Source organism: Rhinocladiella mackenziei, assembly GCF_000835555.1.
Source record: "Rhinocladiella mackenziei CBS 650.93 unplaced genomic scaffold supercont1.3, whole genome shotgun sequence".
NCBI lineage: Eukaryota > Fungi > Ascomycota > Eurotiomycetes > Chaetothyriales > Herpotrichiellaceae > Rhinocladiella > Rhinocladiella mackenziei.
Genome location: NW_013550602.1, coordinates 3,276,629 through 3,297,205, shown reverse-complemented (window position 1 = coordinate 3,297,205; position 20,577 = coordinate 3,276,629). Strand labels below are relative to the sequence as shown.

The 20,577-nt window shown below is 50.1% G+C and overlaps 7 protein-coding genes across 7 annotated transcripts; 3 read left to right on the top strand and 4 right to left on the bottom strand.

The window, feature by feature from the left end:
• Window positions 1-727: 727 nt before the first annotated feature.
• On the top strand, window positions 728-3,112 carry Z518_04714 (6-phosphofructokinase; the record flags this gene model as incomplete). Its single annotated transcript, XM_013418420.1, has 1 exon — window positions 728-3,112. The coding sequence occupies one exon, from the start codon at window positions 728-730 to the stop codon at window positions 3,110-3,112; it is 2,385 nt and encodes a 794-aa protein (XP_013273874.1).
• Window positions 3,113-4,340: 1,228 nt separating this feature from the next.
• On the bottom strand, window positions 4,341-5,897 carry Z518_04713 (uncharacterized protein; the record flags this gene model as incomplete). Its single annotated transcript, XM_013418419.1, has 1 exon — window positions 4,341-5,897. The coding sequence occupies one exon, from the start codon at window positions 5,895-5,897 to the stop codon at window positions 4,341-4,343; it is 1,557 nt and encodes a 518-aa protein (XP_013273873.1).
• A 650-nt stretch (window positions 5,898-6,547) lies between these two features.
• Window positions 6,548-8,073, bottom strand: Z518_04712 (uncharacterized protein; the record flags this gene model as incomplete). Its single annotated transcript, XM_013418418.1, has 5 exons — window positions 6,548-6,719; window positions 6,770-7,320; window positions 7,378-7,689; window positions 7,741-7,889; window positions 7,989-8,073. The coding sequence occupies 5 exons, from the start codon at window positions 8,071-8,073 to the stop codon at window positions 6,548-6,550; spliced, it is 1,269 nt and encodes a 422-aa protein (XP_013273872.1).
• Window positions 8,074-9,793: 1,720 nt separating this feature from the next.
• Window positions 9,794-11,360, top strand: Z518_04711 (uncharacterized protein; the record flags this gene model as incomplete). Its single annotated transcript, XM_013418417.1, has 3 exons — window positions 9,794-10,300; window positions 10,350-10,913; window positions 11,055-11,360. The coding sequence occupies 3 exons, from the start codon at window positions 9,794-9,796 to the stop codon at window positions 11,358-11,360; spliced, it is 1,377 nt and encodes a 458-aa protein (XP_013273871.1).
• Window positions 11,361-11,483: 123 nt separating this feature from the next.
• Window positions 11,484-15,701, bottom strand: Z518_04710 (uncharacterized protein; the record flags this gene model as incomplete). The annotated part of the gene is made up of 1 exon (XM_013418416.1): window positions 11,484-15,701. One exon carries the CDS (start codon window positions 15,699-15,701, stop codon window positions 11,484-11,486), a length of 4,218 nt encoding a protein of 1,405 aa, XP_013273870.1.
• Window positions 15,702-15,943: 242 nt separating this feature from the next.
• On the top strand, window positions 15,944-18,085 carry Z518_04709 (uncharacterized protein; the record flags this gene model as incomplete). Its single annotated transcript, XM_013418415.1, has 1 exon — window positions 15,944-18,085. The coding sequence occupies one exon, from the start codon at window positions 15,944-15,946 to the stop codon at window positions 18,083-18,085; it is 2,142 nt and encodes a 713-aa protein (XP_013273869.1).
• Window positions 18,086-18,339: 254 nt separating this feature from the next.
• Window positions 18,340-18,606, bottom strand: Z518_04708 (uncharacterized protein; the record flags this gene model as incomplete). The annotated part of the gene is made up of 1 exon (XM_013418414.1): window positions 18,340-18,606. One exon carries the CDS (start codon window positions 18,604-18,606, stop codon window positions 18,340-18,342), a length of 267 nt encoding a protein of 88 aa, XP_013273868.1.
• Window positions 18,607-20,577: the final 1,971 nt, after the last annotated feature.

Below are 20,577 nucleotides of genomic sequence, written 5' to 3'. Positions count from 1 at the left end.
GGCTCATGATTGACTCTAGATCTGGGGACAGGGTGAACCAATATTTGCCGAAAAGACAGGTGCCGCTATCGGAATTCCAGATTCATATTGATGACAAGTCCGTGTTGATATTGCTTCTGGAAGGAGAGGCAGTTTGATTGGAGAGCGAGCCTGGGAATCTGGACGCGGCCTGGTCAGCCTTGGCATCAAAATTGATATCCGACCTTTTTGGGACTAGTCTCAAGAGGGTAAAGTGGCCGAGTGCGGGAGCTGACCATTGGCTCATTGGCGACCACGCTATCAATAGTGCCGTTAATTCCTGGAGCTCCACCCCTCACACCATCCGGCATCCCTTCCATAGCTCTTTCACCCAATGACGTGAGCTCCCCTCATCATCCGGCTCGGCTGAAATTTCATCACCGCCATGCGACAAACATCCATCAACCTATCAGTCGACATTCGCTATTATCTTCACCTCACACCCCATCCCAACCTTTTTTCTTCCCCATAGAGCTTGCTTCTGACCTCGAAGACTGTTCCTTTCTATCCTTCCTTTTTTTTTTTTTTTTTTTTTTTTGTTTCCCCCCCCCCCCCCCAACACCTTTAGTTTCTCTAGCTAATACATATCTCTGCTCCCTTCTGCCCTCTTCCCTACTCGGGCCGTTCCCCGATCGATCTCAACGAGCCCTCCTCCTATTTCTGTGACACCTTCGACCTAATTTCTTCTCGACCTCCCCGATCCGAGAGCATGGCTGAGAACGGCGGGCCGGAACCTCCTCGGAAGCGTCGAATTGGTGTCATGACCAGTGGAGGTGACTCTCCCGGCATGAATGGAGCTGTCCGAGCTGTGGTTCGTATGTCCATCTACAGAGGCTGCGAGGCCTATGCGATCTACGAAGGCTATGAAGGGCTTGTCCAAGGTGGAGATTTGATCAAAGAAATGAGGTGGGAAGATGTCCGTGGATACTTGTCTCGTGGGGGAACTCTCATCGGCACCGCAAGATGTATGGCCTTTTTCGAAAGACCAGGAAGATTAAAAGCTGCCAAAAACATGGTCATTCGGGGGATTGATGCTCTGGTCATCTGTGGTGGTGATGGCAGTTTGACTGGTGCGGACAAGTTCCGAGCAGAATGGCCAAGTTTGCTCAAAGAGCTGGTGGACACTGGTGAATTGAAACGAGAAGAGGTGGAACCTTACCAACACCTCAACATTGTCGGCCTTGTCGGTTCCATCGACAACGACATGTCCGGAACTGATGCCACCATCGGCTGCTACTCCTCCCTCGAACGCATTTGCTCTGCTGTCGATGACGTCTTCGATACCGCTTCTTCTCACCAACGAGGATTCGTCATTGAAGTGATGGGCCGGCATTGCGGTTGGCTCGCTCTCATGGCGGCGATAGCCACCGGGGCCGATTTCGTCTTCATTCCCGAAAAGCCACCCCGAGTGGGTTGGGAAGATCAAATGTGTGACATTATTGCCAAACATAGATCTCGAGGCAAGAGAAGGTCAATTGTCATCATCGCCGAGGGTGCCCACGATATTGAATTGAAGAAGATCACAGCCAACCAGGTCAAGGACCTTTTGAGTACCAAACTCAAGTTGGACACCCGAGTCACCGTCCTCGGACACACACAACGAGGAGGACAGGCGTGCTTCTATGATCGGTGGCTGTCCACCTTGCAAGGTGTTGAAGCCGTGAATGCCGTCCTTGATGCGACTCCCGAGACTCCCACCCCGGTCATTACGATTCGCGAAAACAAAATTGAACGATCCAATTTGATGGAAGCGGTGGCATTGACCAAATCCGTCGCTGCTGCCATTCAAGCGAAAGATTTCGATAAGGCGATGCTCCTTCGAGACGTCGAATTCAAGGAATACTACCACAGTTACATGATCACCACATATACCGACCATCCCAAACTACGTCTCCCGGAAGAGAAGAGAATGCGAATTGCCATCATCCATGTCGGAGCCCCAGCAGGGGGCATGAATCCAGCCACGCGAGCTGCTGTAGCTTATTGCTTGACCCGAGGTCACACTCCCGTGGCCATTCACAATGGCTTTCCCGGCTTGCAACGTCACCATGATGACAAACCGCTCGGATCCGTTCGTGAGTGTAAATGGATTGATGTGGACCCCTGGGTGAACGAAGGGGGTTCAGAGATCGGTACAAACCGTGGTCTCCCCAGTGCCGATATGAAGAAAACCGCCGAATGCTTCGAACTGTACAAATTCGATGCGTTGTTCCTCATCGGTGGATTCGAGGCATTCACCGCAGCCAGTGAACTCAGAAAAGCAAGAGCCGAATACTCCGTGTTTAAGATTCCATTGATTGTCTTGCCGGCCACGGTCTCGAATAATGTCCCTGGAACCGAGTATTCCCTGGGCAGCGATACGTGCCTCAACACACTGATCAACTTTTGCGATGCCATCCGACAGTCAGCTTCCTCATCAAGAAGACGAGTCTTCGTTATTGAAACACAAGGGGGTCGATCCGGATATCTGGCCACAATGGCTGGCCTGTCGGTGGGCGCGTTGGCGGTCTACATTCCCGAAGAAGGAATCAATATTCACATGATAGCCCGGGACATTGAATTCTTGAGAGAAAATTTCCGAAATGACCAAGGAGCGTCACGAGCAGGTAAGATCATCCTTCGAAATGAACGAGCTAGTCAGACATACACCACTCAAGTGATTGCCGATATGATCAGAGAAGAAGCTCGAGGTCGGTTTGAATCAAGAGCGGCGGTACCGGGTCATTATCAGCAGGGCGGGAAACCCTCGCCGATGGATCGAATAAGAGCCCTCCGAATGGCGATCAAGTGTATGCAGCACATCGAGGATAGATATACCGGCAAGTCCAAGGGATACATTGCGGATGATCCTTTGTCCGTGTCCGTCATCGGTATTCAAGGTTCCGAAGTTGTCTTTACTCCTTTGGGAGGAGAGACAGGGTTAGAAGCAACTGGAACAGATTGGGCAGATCGAAGACCCAAGAATGAATTCTGGATGAAGATGAAGGACACAGTGGATATTCTCAGTGGACGACCCAAACTCGGGGATTGTTGTGAGGAATGCGGCAAACCTTTGTCTGGGGAAACTCTAAGGCCAGTCCTCTCGAAGCAGTAGAGAATAGAAAGGGGGGGAACAGGAACATGGGGAGTATTAGGACTCACAGTTGACTGGTTGAAGACGGTACAGGAGCAAACGTGATGTCCATAAATGAATGACCTTTGGCGAACCCCCAATCATTTTCAATCATAAGTTGACTCGAGATGTACCCGCAGTCCCCATCGCTGATGCTCAGACAACTGAAACGAACAATGTCATGCCACTTAGTTCAGTTGATAATGTCCATTGGATGATTGGCTTTCCTTTGAACGAAAACTGGCAGGGCTCGCCAAATCAACCAATCAGCATTAAGCTAATTGTCAGACTGCCCTTCAACGTCATGTATTGAGGAAAATATAAAAGTATCAATCACTTCGTCAATTCTCCTCGACCATGAAAATCACGAATACGAATCTCGTCCCCAGTCGACACTCAACACTCCATTCAATTCCACCTTGATCTTTTACATTCGAAAATGGTCAAGCCAACAACCTGCTGCGGCCGTTCCTCAGAGTGTGTCTGCGCTCAAAAAGCCACATGCTCCTGCGGCAAGCAGTCTGCCATGCACTGCACGTGCGAGAAACAAGCCACCGAGAACTCTTTGCAAGGTGCTAGATGTTCATGCCGTATGTGACTCCTTTCTACCTCATCCTATTTCTACACTCTGCTCTGGTGAACTTCATTTCAATCCATACCCGCTTCTCTGCTACGCAGTTATACCGCTAATGTTGCATCGAATGCAAGACTAACGTCTCCTTTGATGTGTATATAGGAGCCCGTCCCGCAAGCCAATGCACCTGTGACCGCGCAGCTACGGAGAATGTTGCACCTGCTGGAGCCACGTGTGCGTGTGGCAAGAGGAGCGCGGGAAGTTGTACGTGCGAGAAAGCAAGTGATGGCGGCCTGTTGCCGGGGGAAGTCGATTTTACAACAAAGGCGTAAATCAGACTCGCCGTGCGCATACCGGAGATGATCATGTGACGACGGGACGGGAATGGTTCTTGGGGATGTGTACGATATTGTTTTACCACACTCAACATCAAGGTACGATAGATGGCGAAGCTGGATTAGGTATGCGGCGTTGCGACGGGAAGTTGGGAATCGGGACGGCGGGTCTGGGCTGCGAGTGGGAAAAGGAAATGAAATACCACAAGACCAGATGCCACGGATGAGAGAATGTATGATTTGATTTCGACGACGATGAAGGGCCATTGCTTCAAAAATGTCGTGCCCTGGGGCGTTTTTATCATGACCTTCTCCAATCTGTCCGTCTGGGATCGATCTCGTGACGACGACCCTCATCACAACCGGTCTGTGCATTTTCCTTCTCTTTCTTTCTCTTAATCTTCGTCAAATGCGCATGACTCTTCTCCTGATCCAGTTTCTTCTGCTTCTCCAGAACACCCCTCCAATTCTCTCGCGCCCAAACCAATACATCCTCAAAGCGCCCTTCAGCATACGCGGCCTTCACCTCTCGCAACCCAGGCACATCCTCAGAGTCCGGCATGTCCTCATACCGACTCGCCACCCCCCTCTTCATACCCTTCATGACCCAGCCGATCTCCACGCCCTCGAGAGGCAATCCCTTCCTGATATCCGCCCAAAGCTGGCCCACATTGATCTGACGCACGCATCTTGTCTTGCGATCGTCAAATCTCTCAGCGAAGTCCGGGTCAAAGTACATCTTGGCGTCCTCGACAACTTCGTCGCGCGCCAGATGCGCGGACTTGCCTGGTTCATCGTCCTGATGCGCAGGCCAGTACTCGTCGATCCAGTATGCAAAGACGGGCCTCTTCGCGCCGCGCTGCCGATCGTTGGCCTTGAGCTCCGTCGCTTTCTTCTCCGCATGTCGTTCACGCCAGTGTCCGGGGTCGTGGAATCGGCAGGACGCAGCATACTTCATCATTTCGTCCCAAGAGGCGAATTTCTCCCAGTATCTCGCCGTATCAAGGCCCAGGTATGAGAGGACGGTGGTCGGACTGTTCGTCATCAGTACGCGCGATTGTTCTTTGTTGTGGGACTCGACTTCTGCGATGCGTAGACAGAGGCCCTTCGATGTACATGTAAGTCCATGTCGGCGGATGATGCCGCCGAGGATGTTCCGTAGGTCACCGTGCGCTTGGAAGAAGAGGTGCCAGGTGAAATATGTCTGTTTCGGGCAGTGGTGAATGTCGACCTGAATGTATTTTTGGGAAGAAATACTTGGTGCGGGTGAGGGTGAAGGATCAGTAGTGGTCGCGAGGTTGAGGAGTTTTTGTGTCTCCTTGGCTTCCTCGCCCGTGTCTGCTCCTGTACTCGGACTCGCGCCCTCCTCCGCAACAGTAATCCCGCCCATTTCTTCCATCTCCTTTGGCCACCGGAGTGCGAGATTAAACGTCGAACTCCCACCTGTACGCTTCCACTTGTCCGCTCCTAGCACCTGGGCTAGAAAAGCTCCTGTCACCGGTCCACTTTTGTTCGTGGGCTCTGCAACAAGGACGTCGATGTCTCCATGTGAAGTCTTGGCGGGCGCTTCGAGTGCGTGACCTACGTGTTTGAAATGTGCTCGTAGCTTGGATTCGATCTCTGAGAGAACGTGGCCGTAGACAGCGAGACAGTCCTCCACATTCTTATGCCGATTGTCAAGCAGCTCACCGTCGTTGAGTTGCTGACTTTCCCGGATGAGATGCGACCGTTCCAGATTGACGGTCAACTCGGCGATGGTGGGCGGCCATATGTGTATCTTTGCGCTCCAAGACCCCGAGACAGAACCGTGATGCGAGAAACTGGGTTCTCCGAACGATGATTGGATTTCCAATTCCATATATGGCCCAATGGATGTTAGTAGAGCTCGAGCCCCTATACTTTGAGGAGGCTTATTGGTCTATTCGAACTGACGTCGGGCTCGTTTTAGAGTGTCCTCAATCTTAGAAGCGGAGCAGCCTCGTGCTTCGGTGAAAGCTAGAGCTTCCACTTGTGAACTCTGTTGCCTGGCACTGATGTACCGGAGATCTATTGAATTGTTGTCTCTTCTACCAAACATAATGGATATCTAGGCGCGTGGTAAATCGCAGTCGCAGATATAGGAAGCGACACACTTGACTTGGAGGTTTTCGTTTCCACTTTCTAGATAATGTATCCTTAATGATTCTCTGAGTAAATGACCCAAGCCCTAAGTTCAAAGTCTTCGAAAATATGGTTGCTCATGAGCGAGATTTTGTATTACAAGCCGGAGACCAGGTCCTGGATATTTTCAACGCCGATAGATGAAAGGACTGCCAAGGAGGTCTTTCCTTCTTTGTTCAGCTCATACTTGCTGTGGATGGGGCCGGTGTGGAAGTGCGAGGGATTCGATGGTGTATGTGGTCAATGTCATATTGCGATCTTGTGGGTTATACCTGAGCAATATCTTGACTGGATCAAGCAAATGCACCCACAACGGACATTCCAGCCGCTTTGTGACGAATAATTAGTTCAGTAGAGGAATAGGATGACAAATGTAGCGGGGTCCAACTCACCTCCCATGAGAACATATATAAATGCAAGAATTTTGTCTTTCTTCGACATGGCGTGTTGAGCCTCATCGGAGAGGAAATCCTCTGCCAACAAGTCTACCGTCGCAGCGTAAACGAGAAGACCCGATGAACTTAAAATAGATGTTAACAATGTCACATCTGCACGATAGACAGAACATACAATGCATTGAAGGCACCAACAAGAATCAACGCAAATGCGCTTGAAGGATCATAAGAGTTGCGGGTGAGCAGTCCGATGGCCTGTCCAATGGGACAGGTGGTTCCAAAGGCGACGACCAAAATCCATGGGCGGACAGCCTTCTTAGGATATGGAACGGCGGCAATGCGAGAACCAAGACCCAAACCCTCAAAGAATTGGTGGAAGAGAATGGCAATCAGCAAGATCAAGAAGCCTTCAGTGGTAATGGAGATAGTCATGCCGACGAAAATTGAATGGAATAGGATACCACCTTCGAGGAGGGTGATATTCAGATTCATGCGGCGTAAGGTAGCTTCATCGGCAATCGATTGCGTGTCCGACAACGCGATTGAAGATCGGTCATCAAAGGATGACACCTCGGCCTGAGTAGCAGGAGAAGGTGTAATGGCCATGATCATTTGTCTGAGTTCCTCTCGTTGTCGGACGTACTGCGCGTAGAAAACTTGGAACCATGCTGGCATGTCGGACAGGTCGTTATATTGTTCCATCTCTTCACGCGCGGCGGGAGTACCCTCATAGGTGCTAATTGAAGAATTATCAGCTGAATTACATCCTGGAAAGTAGAAAACGTACTGTGTGTAAGCGTGTGGCTTTTCAAAGTCAACGTCTCTACTCAAAGTCCCCAATTGATTTCCATAAGGCGGAAGGCTCTGTTGAGACACAACTCCAGGGCGTGCCCCTTGATCGGCAAGCGCCACTCCATGATGACCCGTGGGACCGCTATGGGAATGGCCTCCAGCCTTTGCCTTGAGGTAGATTTCGATGGTGAAAAGTGCGAAAAGTGCCGCCATCATGATGACACCGGGCATTGCAGGATATTGTTCTGTGAGGAGAGGGGGAAGACATGGGTCGGTCAGTGAAGAGAATGCCGTTGGAATAAGCTGTTTTCGAAGGTCAGAATAGTGTTCTCTACCTTTGAGGACTCAACAGACATGAACGAATGCTGTGGCCACTAGAACTCCTGTGCCGAAGTGTCTGCAGAAGAACAACACTGATGGCGGGATTTTCATCCATCGAACTCTTTTGCCAACAACGGGGAAGCCAGCCCCTGTAGCTGTAAGTATCTCGGAAAAGGTTAATACTTTGATTGGGTTCGTACCTCCAATACTGAAGAGGAAAACCAGAACTGTTCCCTTTCGTCAGTATTTCATCCTCGCTGATTATCATGAATAAGACATACAAACAGCAGCAACATGAAGTGGAAGATCATATTCATCTTCATTGGCCTCTCCCCCGCCACATTGAGGTCTTTCTGCATCGGCCATGTTGAGACGGGAGATCCAGTTCCTAGAGAAATGAAGTCGAGATAGCGAATGGAAACGTATGAGAGGCGCAGCCTCAAATGCAAACAGTGAAATGCAAAGAGCTGCCAGAGCCTGAAGAGAGGGAGTTTTCCAAATTCAAGGAGGTCAAGCTTCTATAGCTTTTGCTGGGCAGCATTCTATCCCTCAGCCTTCTCCACGGTTGAAACTTTGATTTGACATCGCTGAACCCCTGATCCGTCTCGAAATATAATAAAGAAGTCGACGATCTTCATACGGAGGTGACAAAGGAGTTCGGCGGGGATGCTGTATCTTATCTGATACATCTCAACTCCTCAAGCCATTGAGGTACGAAAGTCCTCGGTATATGTCAATCAGCGGGTCAACGACGCCTGGAAGAGACTATTCTACTTTCCTCTCCTTCCGTCTTCAGTTGTGGGAAGAAGATGGTGAGACCAAGATTGCAGGGCGATGGAGACGCTTTTCATTGGTTTTGCTGAGCGGCTCGAACATCGCCATTCTTCATTTGAACATGAAGGGCGAGCTTTATGCTGTAGAGAGCTACAAAGAGACAAACTTGCCTAGTAGCCGCCGTCGAGAAAGACCATTGTTGAGAGGGATGCTGGATGGAACCTCAAGGATGTTGGCTTGACATCGTCGTCGGGCAGTTCTCACTTGCCAAGAGCCGAGTACGTATCCTGAGGTTCGGTATTTGTTATTGTAGCAGCGGATACGAATCATGTCGCTCGCCCTGTCGAGGATGTGAAGCAAAGGAGAACAAGAAGGTCCAGCCAGGCTGAGGAAGTCATGGTGATGTCTTGGCGGGCCAATCAGGGGCTATGTTTTGACCCTGAATTAGCGGGGATGTGATTGGGCAGGGCCAATATTTCGATCCTGAGAATACTTCTGTTCGGTACTGTCACACCTGAGGCTCTGGATGCTTCTCATAACATCCCCCATTTTCAGATTCTCCCGTTCCACCTCCTAGATTCGGATAGTCAGCCAAGCCTTGTTGGGTCCATCTTGTTCCTTTCCAGTCGGCGGATTAGTGGACGCTTGTGCCGTGTCAAGCAATCTAACCCCGTGTTCCATCTCCCTCAGAACAGGATCTCTCCGACTCTCCACCTCTCCGCCAGGAATTGTATCTTCAAACAATACCAAGAAATTCCTTCTTGACAATATGTGGTCCAAACATCAAGCGAAGCCCCAAGTCTGCTTTCCAAATGCCGATATTGGATGATCTATGGGTAGATGACGCGCATCTGCTACCCAAAAAGCAATGTCCAGAAACAGCCAAGAATTGCATGCATCATCATTCGAGGTCAAGATTTCCTTAGGATGTTACTTTTTGGGCGCTTTGTTCCACAGAATACCATGATTACCAAAGTATTGTGCGATGATCCTGCTCTAGGACAGTCGCAGATTAACAATGAGGATAGGCAAGATAGTCAGGGCACAAATGACAAAGAAACGTGATGGTCGATGAAAAGACCTCGTCTCAGATGTATGAGTACTTCATCAAGGCATGGCCCCAGCTTCACTCTCAAATTCAGAAGGCCCACACCATATCTTGTCCTGTACCTGTCCTTGTTATCCAGGTCTGTCCTTGCCGCGCCATTTGTTTTCTACAAAAGTCACAAGGGCAAATGAGATTGCTTCCATTTGGAATTTTCCCGATCGCCGATCATCTGATCATCAAATTGTAAGAAATCGATAGCCCAAGATGAATTCGAATACCGAAGAAAAGACGCACGAACTGGCCAGGGGAAACGAATCAGCCGAAATCTCCTCTGTTGTCGAATCACCCCGTACTTCACCAACTGAGGGTTCCGCTGTTGGTGCTGGCAATCAAGGCGTCAAACCCGAACAGACCACGACTTTTCCTGCTCAGGGGGACAAGGCTCCCCAAGTCAATCCTAAGGACCCTTTCTCTCTCCTTGGATACAAGCGAGAAAATGACGCCCTTGACAAGACAACCAGTCGGCTATCCAAAAAAGGGAAACGAAAGGTGAAGAAATATTACAGTCGACAAAATGCTCTCATCGACGCCTACGTGGGTAGCACGGACGAGGAAGCTCTCGAGATCCAAGACAACCTCAAGAATGGAGGCAAGGTCCGCTTCGCCGTCAATGCTAGCTTTGTCTGCAACTTTTGCCTGTTCGTCATTCAGCTCTATGCAGCAGTCTCCACTGGCTCGTTGTCTCTTTTCGCCACGGCGGCGGATGCATTTGTAAGTGGATCCCCCCTTTCCCTGTTGGCCACTAACGTTAATGTTCTAGATGGACCTCGTCAGTTCCGTCGTGATGCTAATAACATCGCGCATGGCTTCAAGGCCTAAACAGCCCAAATTCCCTGTCGGAAGAAAGCGAGTCGAGACCGTTGGCATCATCTTGTTCTGCGCCCTAATGACCACCGTCGCCGTACAATTAATCATTGAATCTGGCCGTTCATTAGGCAACGGCACCCCAGACAACGAGCAGTTAGAAATCATTCCCATCGCCTTCGTATCGACGGCCATTTTCTCAAAGGGATGCTTGTTCGTCTACTGCTTCATCCTCCGACGATATCCGGCAGCACGCATCTTCATGATCGACCACCGCAACGACATCGCCGTGAACTTGTTTGGACTGATCATGTCGATCGTCGGCAGCCGCTTTGAAAAAGTGTGGTACCTCGATCCCGTCGGCGCCATCTGCATTGCAGCGCTGATCTTGTACTCGTGGACGTCCACTGCGTTCGAACACATGTGGTATCTCGTCGGGAAGAGTGCGCCACAAGACTTCTTGAATAAGATTGTATATGTGTCCATTACTCATGACGACAGAATTCAGAAGATTGATACAGTGAGTCGGAACCAACTCCCCCCAACCTCTTCCAAAAAAAAAAAGCTACCGCCATACCACAATGCAACACACTACGTCATTTTCTACCCTATAATCCATTCCATCTTATACTCTGAGACAGCATACTAAAGCTTGTTTCAGGTCCGCGCCTACCACGCCGGCGATAAATTCTACGCCGAAGTCGACATCATCATGTCCGAAGACGAGTCATTGAAAGTCACGCATGATGTCTCCCAATCCCTGCAGCGCAAACTCGAAGGGCTCGCCGACGTGGAACGGGCCTTCGTCCACGTCGACTACGACGACTTGCACGACGTGCATGAGGAACACAAGGCGTTGTATAAGAAAAGCGACAAGATGATTGAGCGAATTGATGAGACTCCCGTAGAGGAGCAGGTGGTGAAGAAGGGCTTTTTTGCTCGGATCTTCAAGAGCAAGAAGCGATAGTCACGAATGTCGGGTGAGGACAGGGATCTTTATAGCAATAGGAAGGCAACCAAAAAAATTAGAACAATGTATACGTGCCTGGCTGGATCGTGTCATAGAAAAGGTCTAAAATTCACAACTTAGTTAGATGGCATCATGAAGAGGATCCCCCTCGTCGACATCAAGGCCATTCTCCACCTCGCCATCGGCATTGCCGTAAGCATCCTCATCCTTCTCCATTTCAGCAGCCAAATTGACCTGCCCACCCAATGCCTTGACCTTGGCCTGGGTCATTTCAAAGACGTACTGGCCAAGATGCTCGACGCCTTCCATTTCCGTACCTGACACGTCGTCGTCGAGTAAGCGCTCTGTCGGGAACATCTCACCCGTCGTGAGCACCAATTTGTCAGTTCTCTGCACCAGCAAATCCATGGCCGGTTTCATTTCAAGGCACGATTCAAACAATTCTCTTCGCCCGAGGACATACAGGCCCAATCTAGCGCGTGAGAGAGCGACGGTCAATCGGCGTACGTCTCGAAGGTATCCCACAGACCGAGTCCGGGTCATCGACACAATAACATAGTCGTTCTGCTCTCCTTGATATTTATCCACCGTGGTCACAATGCGAGGCATGCCGAAGAGTTTGTTGTTTTGGCATCTGTGCCCCAGGACGTCGCGGATCAAAGCTCGTTGGCCTGCGTATGTGGCTAAAATGGAGATGTTTCGGGATGGGTAGCCTAATAGCCTCATGTATTGGTATAGCGCCACAGCGTATTCCGCCTCACCGAGATTCTGAAAGAAATGCGGCGTTGGCTCGCGTTCACCTCCGCCCTGGTAATCCGGGACGTCGATGAACTGATATTCATGGCGGAAGCCGGCATTGGCACGTGCAAATTCGGGCAGCTCCAGAAGATGTGGTAGATTACCCAAGTTGTTGTACCGCCACTTGAAAAGTTCAGCAATCGACGAGCGACATCGACCTTGCTGATCTAGATGGATGGTAGGAACACCAAGCCGAACTAAACGGAGGAAAAGGGACTGCTCGAAATTGGCATACTGGCGCAAAGCCATGTTTTGAATAATGGGAGAATTTTGCAAATGGTCTCCAATGAGGACGATTCGCTTCAAGAGAAGTTCTCCCGATTTTGGATCTGGGTTCTGCATCGCACATGGAATGAACGACTCGATTTCGGTAATTTGTGCAGCTTCCTCCATGACTAAGGTGTCGTAGTGGAACCCCAACTCCGCAATCTCTGATCTTCTCATCGCGGCATGCGTTGATGTCATTGCAATGATGCGTGCCTCTTTTGTGAGGAGATGATTTGCTTGGTCACGATTGTTTCGTAAGATTTCGAAAGGACGAATTGATTCGAGCTCCGTGAAGATCTTGTCAATGTGATACTGGCAACCAGAAGCAATATTGCGCGCCTCTTCAAGTGAAGCATCAGGGGGGAACAATGTCGCGACTGGAGCGTTGCTGAAATATTTGTGGAAAGGGAAAGCAGCGAGGACATTCTCAACTGTGGCATTTTCGTCTTCCGCAATATCCCAGAAACGTGCCCATGCCGGTCTCACAAAAACTTGGTTGAAATAATCCGCTGTCTCGCATGAACTCCCATGGGCGCCCTCAGCACCAATTGACGCTGCAAGTCTATTTACCTCGGACAGGTACGTCTGCCGGTTTTCCAAGAATGACTCGACTCGGCCATACTTACTGTATGATGTTTCGGTCTCGAGTTCTTCTTCTCCATGACCCAAGCGCAGGAGATGTCGAGGATCGATGTCGAGAGCAATGATTTTCTGGAAAAGCTGATTGAGTGCTTGGTTGCTATGTGCAATCAGAAGAATTCGTTCGGATGGAAAGTTGTGGTAGAGTAGATTTATCGTTTGAGTAGCAACATCAGTCTTTCCAGTACCGGGTGGTCCCACAACAACTGTCAGGCCGGGTTGCGTTCCCGATACGATTGCTTCCACTTGTTTTGGCGTGAAACGGATTGAGTTCTTCTTGCGGACATCCGTCGGATACGGTCCTGTATTGCGAGGCTTGTAGGTTGAGACGTTGATGGTTGAAGTATCTTGCTCCATCTGACTCCGACGTCGTTTCTTGGGATTGGCGGGTGGCTCATCTGAAATTGGCGGAGCCGTTCGAAGAACAAAGGGTGGGCTGAGAGGCGTCGACCTCTCTGAAGCAGCCTCGACAGTTTGGCCCGGGAAGCTATCTACCAGGTGTTGCCAATCGAGAAATGTGTCCAGATAGTCGATGGATTCGATGCGATTGGGAAGAGACGTGAAAGAAGCGCCTTTCGGATCACCATAACCCAAGAAAACTTCCTGTAGCCATGAGGGAAGTGATGTCTGCGAAGAAACCAATTTCCGGATCGTTTCCAGAACTGGTTTGAAATTATTTTCCCGACCCTGTCGACGAGCAATGACATTGAAAGAGGCAGATTTCGCCGCGGAATCCGTCCTAGGATCCATATCGAGTAAGAGACGTCTCCGCCAGGGTTTCGAGGAGTACCCATTTGTCTGCATCTCTCTCAAAGCTCTCCCATTGTCATCCAAGACTTGAACCACCTCGGCAGCTCTCAAACCCGCCAACATGTTGTGATTTCCTTCTTGTTCCTTGGGGCTACCATTGGGAAGAAGTCGGGAACTGTCAACAACTTTGACGGAAAGTAGAAATACTATGTCATGGGGTTTCAAGCTATCCCATTCTCTCCTGATGCTGTCCGTAAAGCGGTTAACGTCGAGAATAACCTCTGCCCGCACAAACGAAGGCTGAAGATGACCAACCTTGGTGGGGCCGACCTCGATGATTGCCGGTTCCGTGATCGGTAAAGCCATCTTCGAAAACCCTTCGAATATCGTGGTACTCCGATCCCTTCCTGCCCTCGGTTTCATTCGTTTGACGATACTTTCCATGTCCTTTCGGATGCCATAAAAGGCCTCAGCTTGGTAGAGCTGAAATGACCGCCACATGAAGTCGCTGAGAGTTAGGTACTGAAGATTCAATTTAGGAATCCCCAGTGGTCGAGAGCCATCGTATGAATCATTCCTCAGCAAAGCAGGATCGTATATTGATTCTGCCGTGGGTAAGACCGACGATTGAGCCACCACGTCTTGGAAATCTCGCGGTTTCGAGAACGTGGACAGGAGAGTCTCCATCATAACAGCTCTATTAGCGGTGAATCCCGTGCTCGCCGGATACGTCGTTCGGAACCCGAGATGCGTACATAGGTCTTGGAGCTCGGAGTCTGATAAAGGAGCGAAATGAGACTCTAGTTCGCTTCGTTTAGTGATTGATCCGAAATTTGACAACGCCAGAACCTTCAGTTTCTGCTCGAAATGTTGAAGTGCAGTTCGTTGCAGTCTCGCCAATGCCTCGTAGTGGGCCTTGCGGATACCTTCACGACCCGACTCAGTGCTTCCCCAGTCATCGATAGTAAAACTCTGGAAATGGTCCAACAGACTTGTCAAATCGCGCAGGAGTATAGCATCCTCTTTCTCGAATGACTTTGACGTTCGAATAATCGGTAGGACGTTCAGGTCTTGTAAGAGTGGATTCGTATATCGTCTCGTAGGTAATTGACTAACGAGGTCTATCAGAAACTCTAACATTCGTTCACAGTATACCATCTCTTGAGAGCTGCTCATATTTGACACGTTGAGTCGCGTCAGATAATCGATCAGCATTGAATACAACCACGCACGATCAAAGCGCAGTCGAGTTTGTGTCTCTGGATCCGCCGCATTAAACCTTCGTGAAGCAGCTCTCCATGCTTTCCTTCTTGCCGGGCTGGCCTCCAGAAGTCGTTCTCGAGTACTTTCATTGTGTATATTGTGCCATGTCGAGATCGAAACAAGAGGGGCGCATTCTTTGCGGATGTGTTCGTTGTCCAACGATTGAAACGCGCCAATGACAAAGCAGAGTAATGACGAGCGAGAGGAGAGGGAGAGAGAGGAATCGAGGTTCAATGAGAGTATTCGACGAAACAGGCGTGAAAAGTCTTCTGGGCGATTGGTAAATAACGTCCAATCCTGAAGGCGTGCTCTCTGTTTGACACTGACGAAGACTGCGATGAGTATGACATGGTGATTCGATGAATCTGCAGAGAACGTAGGCCAAAGAAATCTCTCAAGGATCTGTAGATTCTCTAGTACTGCAAGAGATCGGAAAGCAAACTGGTCCTGCTCCAAAGGATCCCAAATCGCCGTCTTGATCAATTCTGGCTTGACTCTGGTCGGCGCATTTTTCAGCCAGTACTTTCTGGCCAGCTCTTCCCAGGGACCTTCGACGACATTTTGTGTATTAGCAGAGACATCGAGGGCTGGAGCTAAGGCAGGCCGCAATTGGAGGCCCATTATTGTGCCCGGGATCAGTTTTGCAGAAGAGTTGCCTTGATGAAGGTATCTAAAATTTATTGCAGGGCAGGCGAAGCCTGACCTTAAAATTCTCCGCACAGCCTCAAAGCCTTCCCCCCCCAACATTCAGTTCGCTGTCTTAGCTGTTCATCATCTTCACTGCCGTTGTCTTCTCACTACCCTAACATTTCTAGCTCCCCTGATGTGAGCACGTACGGAGAGCTCCGCACCCCTCTGGCACAATGTCTGTCATTGACGTGCCCGCTGTCGAAACATACAAACCCCTGATCGAAGCTCATATTCAACGGCTCAGTGAAGCTCGTGAAGACAGCGATGTCGATGCTCCTATCCTGGAACCCGACTGTGAAGAGTTGCTCGAGCAAATCCGAGAAATTCGTAACCAGGGCGATTCAAAAGAGGGCGCTCAAATACACAATGCCGCCGTCGAAACAGTATTTCGCGAGATCTTTGTTGATGTCGTTGCAAGTGTCGATATTTCTGAACCGGCATTCGCGCAAGTATGGGTTTTGCTCGACATCATAACGGTGCTTTCCGACAACGACTTGTGCGAACCCGGTCTGAGTTTCTGGCTCATTGAAGAGTTATTGGATAGTCAGACGATTGATGGGTGCAGAAAAGTGTTTGACTATCTCGAGTCTCGAAGAGAGAGGATAACAGCGAAACACTTCAAGCTCAAGAATTTGGTGATTCTAAGATGTTGCAATGAACTTCTCCGGAGGCTGTCGCGCGCAGAGGATACCGTGCTTTGCGGAAGAGTTTTTATCTTCCTGTTCCAGAGTTTCCCCCTGGGTGATAAGAGCTCGGTCAATCTGCGAGGAGAGTTTCACGTTGAAAATGTCACGACCTTCGACCCTGCACCGAAGAAATCGGCCGATGCAATCAAACCGATGGAACTTGACACCGACACTCCACAAGCAACGTCGGGGGCTCAGACTCCAGCGTCGAACAGTCAATCCCACGAGCAGGAATCAATGCAAAAGACGGCAAGAAATACACCCGTCCCCAAAGCCGTGAAATCTGATACGAAAGACCATGTGCCGCCCGATCTGGACACGCTCTATCCAAAATTCTGGTCTCTCCAGTCCTTATTCTCCTCGCCGACCAAACTCTTCGAACCGTCCAACATGGCCATGTTCAAAGATGGCATTGCAATGACCCTGTCCTGCTTCAAATCAGTCTCCAACAGCTCAGCGCCTAGCACAAACCCTTCCGATATACAGCGCGGCCTCAAACGCAAGCGAACCAATACTGACACTTCATCCTCAACCTCGACATTTAATCCGAAATACTTAACGAACCGCGACCTCTTCGATCTCGAAGTACATGACATTGCCTTCCGGCGTCACATTCTCGTCCAGGCACTAATTATGATCGACTTCCTTCTCAGCCTCGCCCCAGCGGCCAAAGCGAAATTCGAAGGCCTCACAAATAAATCGGTCCTGTACTCGTACACCCTGTCGGAAGAGGACACCAAGTGGGCCCAGTCCACCCGAGCGTCAATCGCGAGCTATCTACAACAGGGCAACGGGAACGAAGGCAAATTCTATTACCGAATGGTCGACACAGTGCTATCCCGGGATAAGAACTGGGTGCGGTGGAAAGCGGAGAACTGCCCATCGATATCACACGACGGCGTCTCGGTACAGACATATCTCGAAGCCAAAGAGACACTCACAAAATTGACGGAGGCACAAAAGGAGCCTCTTCCCAATCCACCAGGCGCAGGGGATCTGGCGTTCCTCTCGAAGATCGAACCGCTAGAAACGCTAAAGCGGCCGTCGAAGCGGCACAAAGTGCCTACGATGGAAGAGTATTATCGAGGTATCGAGACAGATAATTTAGACATGGACTTTGCAACGGAGGAGGAGAAGAAAGAAATTGAGGAGCGCAAGGCCGGACGGGTGTGGAGAGCGCTGCGAGCGAGTGGAAGACGGTTCGTGCTTTGTGAGAAGGTCCAATACGGTGGGGATTTGAGGGCTTTGATCGAGGGGGATGTAGAGGCCGAAGCGGACGGGACAGCAGAGAAGGCAAGAGAGAACGACAACAAGAATGCGAACGAGAATGGAGAGGGGACAAAGGTCGAGGTCGAGGGTGAGGGTGAAGGAGAGAAAGAAAGGGATAATGATGGGGAGGGAGAGGCCGAGGGTCAACAACCCGAACCTGACATTGGAAAAGTCCCGTCGACTGCTGAAGAACCACCCTCCACCGAGGCAGAAGAAGCTGCTCCTGAAGAAGACAGGAATTTGCAAGGCGAGGACGCGGAGATGACTGATGTTGCTCCTGTGGATGCTACGGCCACGGCTGAGGAAGGAAACAATGCAATAGACGACGACACGGACAGAGACTCGGGCGAGACAGAGTGACGAATGCTTTTTGTGCAATGTCTTGTAATATCAAAAGGATTCTCGAATTATATTATCTGGAACCGGGGTTGAGACCCAGCCTCAAGATGCTGTTCGCTTGCCCCGGGTGGATTAATGCAATGCCGTGCAAACTTCGATGATGAATGCAAATCGCTCCTTGTTGACCCTAGCCCGCACAAAGACCCCTCCTGCACTCGAAACCGACAACATCACAATATAACAGCTCCAGTCCAAAATGTACAATCAACACGTCGTTACACGTCATGCGCATTAAATGATTTCATTTTGCCATAGATGTCCCTTGTCCAAGCCTCTCCAGCATCAGTTTGGGTGCCCTTGCCAGACATGTTGGCGAAATTGGCGATGCTGCCGAAGCCTTGGTAAGGGTGTTCGGTGGGGCGGAGGCAGTCGTACCATTTGCCCTTGGGAATACAAACTGAAGAGGCGCGGCGAGGAGATGGTCGAGGCACGGAGGGGTCGGTGGATTGGTTGGAGGTTGATGTTCGTCCGGACGCAGACATGGTGTGAATAGTCTGTGTGATCCGGTGAGATGGAATTGATTGTCGGCAGCTAATAGAGCCTTTACCAGGAGGATTTTGAAGATGGATTACATCTGGTGTAAAGTGAAAGTTATGCTCGATGGTAGAAGTGCTACCCCCAACTTCAAGAGGGCACAGTCAGTAGGTTCTTTTATAGACAAAGTCCGGGGTTAAGCAAATCGTTTAGTTAGTACGTCAGGGGGGATTTGCATGGTTCATCTGGGCAGGTAAAATCGACCTGCTTACAGTGTGCAGGTTGGATCGATCACGAGCAGAGAAAATTCTGAATAAAACGTCAGGGGAAGCAGACAAAAAAAAAGAAAGTATTGGATGTTTGTGGAAGCCAGAAACTGATTATGTGTCATAAGTTGAAGCAAAAGGAGGAATGAGTTACGTAGGAGAAAAAACTTGCGCCATCAAAAGGCTGAAGCGCAGCCTGCCCGAACTGCCGGAACATTTTCCGTAGATCCTAAACTGACCGTGGGGCGCCGACTGTCACGTGCTGCACGTGACCAGATCGGTAAAAAATTTTTCTTCCAGAGCTTTTTTGCGGCGTGCCATGGCGGACGCCAAGGGCAAATCGCGGGTGGGTTGAAAAATTCTGAACCTTGTCAAAAAAGGGCAGGGACTGCGGGGTAAGGCTAACGAGTGCACCGTAAGATGGGGGCCCAAGCGAGAGTGAGACTGCATTCGTGTGAGGATGCCAGAGGTGGGCAGGGTAGGGAACACGTGCGATGTGATGGTAAATGAAATAATATTGAGTTCCTCGTGGGCGATGATGCAGTAAATTGATTTCAGATCAAGCCTGAATTGGTGTGTTTGACAATGATAACGATGGGGGGCTAAGAGGGAGATAGGTCAGGGGATGAAAAAGGAAGGTGTGATGCGGCGGAAAGCTGGAGGTAATCTATCATCCGATAAGCAATTGCAACTCGATCAGGATAATCATGGAATGGGAGGCTGGGAATTCATGTTGGTCTGCGCCCGGGATTTCGCGTTGGGTCAAATCTAGAAATGCAGTGAGTCTGTCAACCGGGACAAGATCTGGGTATTCTAGGATCTTGGGCGAGGCGTGAAGTAACATCTCGAACAACCTCACCATGACGCAGCCCATCACCCTGGAATTTTGTTCACAACACTTGTCGTGATCGAACTGGGCCATCAGACCTGCATCAGCCTTGAATAGCAGGCCTCGTTGGGCCGCAACGAGGCTTCGAGCCTTGTGCTGGTTGAGATTGGGGGCGACAATAAAAATGAGTCAGGCTGGGAACATGAATGTGGTAACGGGCGAAGTTGTGGGCACGGGGATGGAGCCTGCAAAGCCCAGGTCGAGGACGTCGGCGACGGTCGTGGGAGCGGGCTGTGGCTTTCCTTAATTTCCATCGTGAGGCGAATGGTGAAATAGCAGGTGGCAGAACAACCGCTCGTAGTAAATGTTCGTGATTGATGATGACGGATGGCGAGTCCTTTTCCCTAATCCCCTCATAATTTTTTCTCTCTTCTTGTGGATTGGTGCTGGATGGCCTGATAGGCTAATGGCCTGATGGCTGGAGGGGGCAATGGTTGCCGCTGGGGGGCCTTCTATTGGTCTCTTGGCTCGTTTGTCGGAGACAAATGTATCTGAAGTGGGATCCGTGAAGCTCTGAGGATTCCCTCCCTAGCCTTGAGCCATCGAGCAATTAGCTGTTGTTTCTGAAGCCTTGTCCCGCCAGAGCCCTGTCAAATTGGGAATTAGGCTTCCCCTACCACCTCGTGCAGCCTCGGCAGATCATTGACCACTCGAAGTCACCCGCGCTGCACCGTAGGTTCAATGTGGTAGTGATAAGGGTGGTTCTGGGGGATGGATTCTCTTTGATCTTGATAAAGAGTGATTGGCGACCTGACTGGTGAGATCTCGATCGTGAGTTAAGATAGATCCTCTGTTGGTAGCAGTACTATTGATGGACTCGAGCT